A 10,418-nucleotide genomic window follows, 5' to 3' on the forward strand; every position below is an offset into this window, starting at 1 on the left:
TTTAATAAATGGTGTTCATATTCTACCACTGTTAATGATGTATTCATGATGACTATTCTTAAGTCGAACATATTTTAAAACAGTGTGGTTTCGAAGTATTAAAATACGTGTGTAAGAGTACTAAAATGTAAATTCGATTTGTTTTCAATGGTGGTATAAACGTTGAGGAAGCTGACCGTTAAATGAGAAAAGCTTGAACACAATCTAAACAAGAAATATGCCCATTAACAAATACTCCGATGTTGCATTGAGTAAAATAGCCTTTTTAAATAATGCAATACAAACACTATAAAAGAAAACAGAAAATAATAAATTACATTAATATTAGATGTCAATATATATATAAAATAGACCTTAAAATATGTATTATAAAGTTTCAAATTTTAAAAATGTATTTACCCATTTGGAAATGCGCAACTTTCAAATATCTACCTATATTGGCTCTGATTTCAAAATATTTGAAATACAACTTTCATAGGTCCTTAAAGAAATGTTATAAAATAATTTACCGCCAGCATGCTTTTCTTCGTCAGGACATTTGAATTCTTCAAAATCAATCTGATTGGTCGTTGCTCATATGGCACGTGATCTTGAACCCATGCGCGGTCAGCGAATATTCGAGAAGATGGCGGAAGAAGTAGTTCTGCGAAATCTTCGTTGAATTTAAACTTGATCATTCCAATTGACAGTAAAATTGGGACAATGATGCTGATGACGATTGTCTTCAGAGGGTTCCTGGCAATCGTTAGACCAATTCTGAAAGAGTGAGACGAAAATTAATGTTGAACACCACGCTAAATACCGGATTCTGGAATTTCCGCTATTTACCGCACAAGGCCCTTGAATGATTAAATGCTTAGGTCTCGCCTTTCCACCAGCCGAAATGCAATGTTAGACGTCTAATTCATCTATTCAAATCGATTTATATATGAAAATAAATAAAACATGTAAAAATCGGCTACAACATTTTGTGATCATGATTTCTGCTAGCGTCTAGAGGTACTGCTCCAACACTGTTTTAACGAAAAGGATTTGTTTGTCGCAGTTCATTTTGCATGTATACATTGCGCTTTTTAACAACTTGTAAATCAAAATCATTTAATTATGAAATGATAATTTGTTTATTTCTACAAAGTCTTTGGTCATCTTTTGCTTTTTACACAATTTCCATATATATAAAGTCAACAAAGTTTGTCAATTTTTCCAACCGTAATATTTCGTTTGGAAAACATTGTATTTAACAGTATTTATGTTCCTAGATTTTAATTCGGAAAATGGCGAAAGATGCAGTTGTTGTTTAAACATATAAAATCGTTATATCTTAAACATTCAACTTAGTAACTTACTTATAGAAGATTGACTCGAGTCCTTTTATCATAGCATTTCTTAGTTTTGTCACAATGCCTGGTGTTGGTCGCTCAGCTTGCGGATATGGTTCAATTACACGTTGTAAGCTATTAGTGTTTCCATTCGAATAATCGCTTTCTGAAACAGGATATATTATTGTAAATTTAGTATCATAAATAATATGAATTGAAAAAAGAAACTACTTAAAATTGAAATTGCCAATTTTCATAATAGTCTAAAATATAACATTTAACAGTACTTTTCCAGAGGATTATAGTCAAAAGTCAATCTATTATTACTAGATAACAGATTTATCCGGAACTCGGCAAATGTGCGGTTATCCAATCAAATTACGAGGAACAACTAAATCAAGGTATTATAATACTGCACGTTTGTAACGTCGTTTTTCATTGGATAATCGTGACGTTTATATAGATTTATATAAACGGCTGCTGTCAATTTAAGAAGAAATCTCACTTTTTTCCTCTAAATAAGCAATTTTGCTGTATTATAAATTTGTTATAAATATGCCTTACATGACCGCATTTAAACGTTTGTTTGCAATAGAACCGTTTATATAGGACCATATAACCTAGAACCGTTTATATAGGACCATATAACCTGTCAAGAATTGTATAACTAATGATATAAATCGAAAAGACACGGCAAAATATGTCTTTCCTACTAGCTGAAGTTTTGCGGACAATGTTCATTATAGTAGATGAATAGCACGTACCAAATCCCTTGTTGTCCATTTTAAATGTTCAGAAAGTTCTCACTTGATGTTAAGCCAATGTTCCCGAATCTACCGTCATTAAGTTAAATCATCATCACCTGAAAATAGCAATTAATTAACATAAGTATTTCAGTTGAAGATTTAAACGACTTCCGTTTATAGGTATTATGAGTCGGAGTGATATTTGTAGTTGATTTTGATAAAAAAATCATCAATCACCTAGTTTTTTCTAGTAGATTTTACCACTTTCAGTTACCAATTGCTGATAAAACTCCAAGTATTTCTTTAAACTTTAATGAAAAAATATATCAAAAAAGCACTTAATATAAAAGGAAGAAATTTGTTAATTTCCAATAAAGCGGATGGACGCCTACGCAACATCACGCCTCTTTAAAAACGTGTTTGTTAATCGTGAATGTTTCATTCTATTTTCCTGTGTAATTCATGTGCGTTAGAATTAATGCATTTAAAAAAACTATCTCACGACATTGCCATCAAAATATGAAAACAAGTTTTTTGAAGTTTTATTGTGTATTTAGCTAGTTACAGCTTTATGTTCTCTACATCCAAATCATTCAAGGGTATGCTAATTATGTAGGAAGATATTCAATTTAATTGTATTCAAAATATCATTTAATAAAAGCAAATTCGTTTCGCCCCTGTAATTTATACTTGCAAAGCCTTAGTGGGGCTTTTTTAGTAAACGCATTTCAAAATTGATGATCATTTTAATTCAAGGGAATTTTTGCCAGCCTACTTACCGCTTTATTCAGGCGATACACATGCGTATGAGTATATTCAACGTGGATGATCTACTTTGACAGATCAGAGTTATAGTTTTATACTTAAACTAAAAATCGCATAAACGTTGCATTAAAAACAGTTGAAATCATATGATTTTTGATAATATAAGTTCAGATAAGACAAGACAAGATAAGATAAGACAAAAGACAAGACAAAATAAGATAAGACAACAAGATAAGATAAGATAAACTAAGACAAGACAAGATAAAACAAAAGACAAGGCAAAACTAAGACACGATACGACCAGACCATACAAAAGACAAGACAAAAGACAAGACAAGATAAAACTTATATATATGAATTTCTCATTATCACTATACATTAGAAACCTGTCATACTCGTATGTTTTACATATTTCGATATAAAGCACTCTCTTATTCGCAAATAAAGTGGACAGTTAACAAGGACATGCACCTCATTTTCATTGTTATTACTACAATTAAAACATATTCTCTCATTAACTGGCAAAGCTTCATAACGACCAGTCTCAATTTTTTAAAGGAGCAACTCTCCATCTAAATTTGGATTATGCGCCACTATAATGCCTCTTTACTATTTCTGACTGTGTATAATGAATGATCTGTACGTAATGCTCAACACCAGTAGTTGAATTTGTTCTCGTTAACCAATCACTTCTGAAATCAAGAAACAGTTTGTCTTGCAACGAGTTCATAATATTTGATCACTCACACTGATTATAGTATTCGTTTAATAACAATGATTTATCACGACACTTTTGTATAAGAGTATCTTTTTCATAACACCACTTTTTCATTTTGTTGACCATTTAAATCTATGATTATTAAGTCTTGACGATGACGTATAATTTAACCTTAACCAATGACCAAGTACAGATCGCCATTTAATTATCCGAAGGGGAAGCAATCCCATTCCGCCGGTAACTGCGTCGTTCGGAGTATATTTGCCAACGTAAACTGCGTTGAACGCTAAGTATTCTCGGGTTCAGTTCTCATATTGCTGCTCCGTAACTAATCTTTGGCCACATAATACTGCAGTATAATTTAGCATAAACTGCATACGGCATTCCGCCCATGAGTTTGAAATTACTGGTAATTAGAACGAGAGCACGAGTAGCTGATTGCGCAACGTAGTTGGCGTAGTCTTAAGACTCATAGAGCATCAATCCCAGATATTTATATTGCGCTACACATTATGTTTCGTTACCTTGTAAGGTGAAATTATACCTTGTTTTCTTCATATATGGGTTACGGGTATGCATGACTTTAGTTTTGTCAATGTTTACACACATTCTGTATTACATGTGCATGTTATTTACGCCACATATCATAATGTATAATATCATTTTCATATCAAAACATTACTTGACGAATAACAATACATGAAGTTTCTACAAATGACATTTAACATAATCTCTATAGATCTAACAAAATTTCCATATAGCACATGGAACAATGTATTGTAAATTTTGTACATATTCTTTAAACTTTCATCGCATATTTGTTTCCACTTGTACTTTTAATTAGCATAGCTATATATATAGATTTTGATATCAATGATTTCCATTGAATTTTAGAAGGAAATTTCTCATCGTTTATGAAATTTGTAAGCACGCTGGTAAAGCCATATTAACCTATAATTCTATAAATGTCTGGCAAGAAACCTGTACATTTATTGAGGGGTTGAGTCCTATTTCCACTCTAACGCATCGATGGCTTACGGTGCTTTCAGCGCTTTGATTGTACATTGTACACGATAAAATAAATGAAATCACATAAACATGTACATATATATTACGACCGAATTAAAGCATAACTTTGTTTAATAAACATTTACTGCGCCCAATAAAAAAACTTTTTAATTGAAATACAGTAGTTGTTGATGGTTTGATGGTTTTAATCATTAGAATATTATATATAATGCTTTATAAAATACCTTTATAAAATGACTAACAGACAGCTTATCAGAATGTGTATGAAATTAAATAAGCTGTAACTTGGTCGTTTTTTGAGAGATGTCCCCGTAAATAACGACATATATGTGCAACAAACATTCATTAGTTTTTAAAAACATGCATATTTAATGTGTATGAGACTGAGTAAGAGACATAAGGAAGCATGTATGGGGCATCGGAATGAAGAGATGTTGTCGTATATAAGAAACATCATCTCTTTATTCCGGTGCCCCATACAGGCTTCCGTAGTTTTGCAAACACTATTACAATCTTGTTGCATTCTCCGAATCAAGTAGAAAAATCTTAATTTCCGTACGGTTATTATCGGGGACGTTGTTAAAAATGATAACTCATCACAAATAGTCCATTTACGTCGCTCTTATCGTGTTTGGTAGTGACAATATAACATTAACGTTACTTACACTTCCGCGTCAGTTTACTTAATTATACGCAATAAAATATAGGTAACTAGATCAACAACTTTTATACACATTTTATAATATAACGTATATATAATTATATAAATCACATATATAGTTATTTATAACATGTTTATCGCTCATTTCTTACACATACATGTATTTCAATGAAATATACCGAAATAAGTACATGTTTTGATATTCATACGTTGGTTGGTTAACAAATTCTCGGAAATCTCGTCTCAAAAATATATATTTCTTTATCAAATCACATAAAAACTGGTGAACATGTTAAACAACTTATTTTCACTTTCATTACAAAGACAGACTATTGTCATGGATTTATATTAAAAGAGGACATGCATGAAGGGGAATTAAATAATAAACTAACTAACTAATTAATTGAAAAGTTTATCATTTGGAAATGATCTACATTTATGATCTAATAAAACGGCTGAACCTCTATGAAAAGTATTCAGTGGTTGTGGTGATCCACGCAATACGTTAACCAAAAACCGAATCTTATGTAAAAATGTGGTTTAATTCAGAAAAAAAACAATCATTTAAGAGCAATATGTCTTCACCAGTGATATATAACAAAGACACCGAAGACTTGTGCGAAGTTAAAATTGTTAATGGGATATTAAGTTAAACAAAAAGACTAAGTTATTGCTGAAAGTAGAAAGTCGCAAGACTGTTACTTTAGAGTATTTAAGATGTGAAACAACATTGCATGGGCTTTTCTTAAGTAAATACAGATCTAAAAGCTACTTATACCTTTAAGCAAGAAAATTTCCGATTTATATTTTATTTTTTACCACATTTTATGAACGATTCTAAGAAAATCGTTCATGTACACGAACATACAAATGACGTGATAAATGAGCCTAATAAATATATATATTTTTTACACAGATATAACGAATATAGTGCAATTCCCTATGTCGCAGGCTGAGGAAAAAAATGAGCCGCGTCACGACAAAACCAACATAATGGGTTTGCGACCAGCATGGATCCAGATCAGGATTCATACTGTTCGCTTACAAACCCTATAACAAGTAAAGAAACTGATAGCGAACAGTATGGATCCTGATCAGACTGCGCGGATGCGCAGGCTGGTCTGGATCCATGCTGGTCGCAAAACCATTATGTTGGCTTTGTCGTGACGCGGCTCAAATGTGCACCCTGACCGGGACTCTTATCCGAAACCCTTGGAATATCGTACCGCGGCTCTACGGACTGAGCTATACGGTTGCGAAACACTATCTCCATAAATAGTCAAGAATTCTGAACCATGACACCTACAACTGAGTAAGAAGATCCGGGTACATATAATGATACATCTATTATGCCGTAAAAATGCAAAATTTTGTTTTACATGTATTTTGCATATAACATTCAAACCACCATTTGAATAGCAAAATATTTATATAATAATGTATGTCCATTTACTCGATTTATACCCGGTTTTTACGATTAAAAAAATCATGAAGGTTTAAAAAGGAAAAATATGTCAAGCAGGTACATCAGGTATTAGGTTCGAATAACGCTTTAACCTTTCAATAGCTTTGAATCCAGGATAATACATTTAAAATTAAATTAAGATATTTTGATATACAAAAAAGTGACCTATCAATAGTAAATGGACTGATACATACTGGGTTGCCTCTTTTTTGACCATATGATGATAATGATGATGATGATGATGATGATGATGATGATGATGATTAAGTATCTGTTCTGTTCTGTTCTATACTGTTTAAATATTGCGACCTGATGATATAAACTATTTTTTTTGCAACATCATTTGTCACAGTTACATAAACACATAACATAACTGTTTAACAAATAAATTATCATTTCATTAAATTAGCATAATAGATAAAATTATGGAGTTTGATATAAGTACACACATAGGTTAAAATTATGAAAAATCATAGAACTATAAGCTTATGACTACAAAAAGCCAGACACATTATAACTAAGCACAAAAGTGCTTAAAATCATTAGCATTTTATATTGTTGTCTATAAAGTTAACATAGATTTAAAGATATTATAAAGGAGGGTGAAAAAATATTATTCAGGTGGGAAAAAAAATTAATTAATACAATGATTTTGTTTAAGGTGATCTATGGTTACAAGGATAGCCCATTGAGCATGAAATCTTGTTTCCAATGGTGTCCTATGAACCAAAAATGGAACAAGATGAAAACCAGAGAGACTTATTTTAATAAGAAAAAATAGATGATAAAATAATATAACTTCGAAATAATGTTACCATTTCTAAATGTAAGTTTTAAATATAAAGTTTATAAATGAACATGCAAAATATGGTCACTAGTTTCAGAAGCTTGACATTAACAGGCTTTATTATCACAGTAGGTTTACATAATCACAGAAAATTAAAAAAAAAAGGAATTATATAAGTTGTCTAAGAAGAGAATGGAATGAAAGGTGGCGTTCTTGGGATGCCACTCAATAACTGTTACAGAGAAAATCACTTTAATGTAGTGCAAGATGACTTGTAATTAACAGAGGTTTTGTATAAAAATGGATTTGTTATACATTTTACATTATACTATTACAATCTTAGTACCTTTATAGTAATAAGTGCCATTACATGTGTTATTACAATGAAGAATGGAAAAGTTTAACTTTTTTGATCTAGTGTTGTATTTGTGTATATCAGATATTCGAATATAGTTTGTTTTCATATTGGACATTAATTATCCCTATAACCCTATATTCACTAAAAAAATCCTTAGATTATGATTAAGTCTTAGTTGTTTTACCTTATTTTCAATATTTAATATGTTCTCATCTGTAAAATCATTGTTTTGAGCTATATAAAGTTTCTTTTCAGGTTTTTATTAAGACTTCTGTACCAGGAGAAGCAAGAATAGGAAATATTAAAGATAAACGAATCAGTTTTTTCCACAGTTGAAAGATAGACATCTACTATATATGTCTGTACAAGAAAAGCTTACTGTTTATTTAAGATATAACAGTAATAATTTCTCTTCCAGATAAAACATTTTTAATTTTCAAATCAAGATAATTGACTGTCTTAGTTGATTCAATAGTGTGACCATTACAAGTAAATTTCAACTTATTGACTTTTCTAATTTTTTCTTAGGACCAAAAATCATACGTTCAGTTTTTCCTAGGTGGAGAGACAGTTTATTATCAAAGCAGACAATCTGAGTAAGATTCAAGAGCTTTACCTAATTTATGTGACCCTGTTGGAGGCAACAGATTCAACATCTATGCGACCAGTTGCAGAGCCAGATCAGCCGGAACATCCGGGGCGTCTGATTCTGGTCTTTCTGGTCTTAAGTGTTCAATATCCAGTTAATAATCATTTTGAAAAATTTCCCAAATTTGAAGAATGGTTTTGTTCAGATTGAAACATTGATAAGTCAATTTAAGATATTGAAATTGACATTATACTCATTTTCTGCACTGTCAAGTTCTGAATTGAATTCAAAAGCTTCACTGGTATAATGGTGAATGGCCAACAATTATTATTGATATTGGGAAATAAAAATCTACCTAAAATACAAAAGACTACATTAATTGAAAGTAACAGGTAAAGTCCGATTGATATTTACAGAAACTTCTTTGGGCTACATTAATTATCGTCCATGAAAAGAAAATTATAGAATTTAAAGGAATTATGGCAAAATGTAAACTTATTTTAACTCTTCTTCACTCAATATTCTGGGGTAAGGATTAAAAGATGTTATCCGGAACTCGGCAAATATGGGTTTTTCCAAGCTGATACCCAGCTAAAATCGTTATATAGCTTCACGGTGCACTACTGGTGTCAACCTGTTACGCTTATTTTCGAAACTGTAACTATAAAAAATTGTTTGTAACCCCGGATTAGCTATGAAATAATTCAATATATTCTTAATTTAGGAAATTCACGCGAAAGATATTTTTCTGCACGTACCAGAGTTGTTTTGTTTTTGTTGCTGTTATTGTTGTTGTTGTTGTTACCCGATTATCCGTTTTATGAACATTATAGTTAAACGGTTATACATGCGGAAGTCGAATGAAAAAAATCCAGATATACTGTGTAAAATATCGATTAATATTATAGTATATTCTTCATTTTAAAGGTATAAAATTACGTTGTAAATAAAACAGTTATTCAAGCATTACACCATACTTTATCCTTAAATAAGACACCAGGAAATAGTCTAAATTAAACAATTACCTTACGGCTATGTACAAACTCCTTTAACTCTGGTCAGTGTATTAAATTATCCTTATGTATATATATATATATATAATCTTCCAAAGTTTTCTCCTAAAAAATCCAAAAATGAATCAGGCAAAGAAAATAACTGATAAATAATTTACCACACACACTCCGCTTTAAAGTTTAGTGACAAACGAAAATAAGAGTAAAATATCCTCAAAACTGCCTGTCACAATGCGTGTGCAATCAACACTTCACTAGAATCATTTGTTATATACATTAATCAATCATTTCTTCTCATCGTCGAAGTTTTGCCCCTGGTGTTTTACTTGTATGTTAGCCATGTTTTTAACTTTTAAACCTGCTAAATTGTTGAAATGTTTCAGGTGAACATGAAGTGGTGCGTGTCAGTTTTATTGAAAAATGTATGCTTGTTGTAGACGTTTTCAAGGTCCACAAAACATATAGAACGTTTTTAATCTATATCAATTATTTAACACGTGTATTTGACTTTAGATGTAGAATGTTTTGTTGTGTTAGCCGAGGGGTTTACGTCTTTGAAGTTTAGTAGAGGTGGGACAATATAAATTCATCATTTATAATGTGGGCAGTTAAATTTCTCATTTGTCTTGATAATAAAACTAATGTAGATGATGATTATGATGATGATGATGATGATGAGAAGATGATGATGATGATTATGACGACGAACCGTTTCCATGGTCGAGGGGTTAGAGTCGATGACTTCTAATCCAGTTACCTCTCTGGCGTGGGTTCGATCCCTGGGAGATGCTTTGGTAGTTTAGCGCGGAGGAAGGTAGTCTAGTACTGCATGGTGTAAGTCTCCAGGAACGATGGTTAGGAAACTACCCGCCTATATGACTGAAATACTGTTGGAAAAAGGAGTAAAATGAAAACAAACAAACAATTATGACGACGACGATGATGATTGGGATGATGATGATGGTGGT

At 31.5% G+C, this 10,418-nt stretch overlaps 1 protein-coding gene across 3 annotated transcripts in view; it reads right to left on the bottom strand.

Annotated features, from left to right (window-relative positions):
* Nucleotides 1-9,850, bottom strand: part of LOC132749273 (NPC intracellular cholesterol transporter 1-like) — a 31,381-nt gene extending 21,531 nt beyond the window's left edge. The window contains exons 1-4 of one of the 3 annotated variants that reach the window (XM_060738997.1): nt 9,463-9,850; nt 2,084-2,181; nt 1,347-1,485; nt 510-756 (exon numbers count right to left, since the gene is read on the bottom strand). In XM_060738997.1, coding sequence (XP_060594980.1) covers nt 510-756; nt 1,347-1,485; nt 2,084-2,102 — 405 coding nt within the window. In that variant the 5' untranslated portion in view covers nt 2,103-2,181; nt 9,463-9,850. The remainder of the gene's footprint in view (nt 1-509; nt 757-1,346; nt 1,486-2,083; nt 2,182-9,462) is intronic. The other 2 variants (XM_060738996.1, XM_060738995.1) reach the window with 2 other exon arrangements.
* Between the last annotated feature and the right edge of the window lie 568 nt (nt 9,851-10,418).

Source organism: Ruditapes philippinarum, unplaced genomic scaffold (assembly GCF_026571515.1).
Source record: "Ruditapes philippinarum isolate M1 unplaced genomic scaffold, ASM2657151v2 ctg4163_1_1_1_1, whole genome shotgun sequence".
In the NCBI taxonomy this organism is placed as follows: domain Eukaryota; kingdom Metazoa; phylum Mollusca; class Bivalvia; order Venerida; family Veneridae; genus Ruditapes; species Ruditapes philippinarum.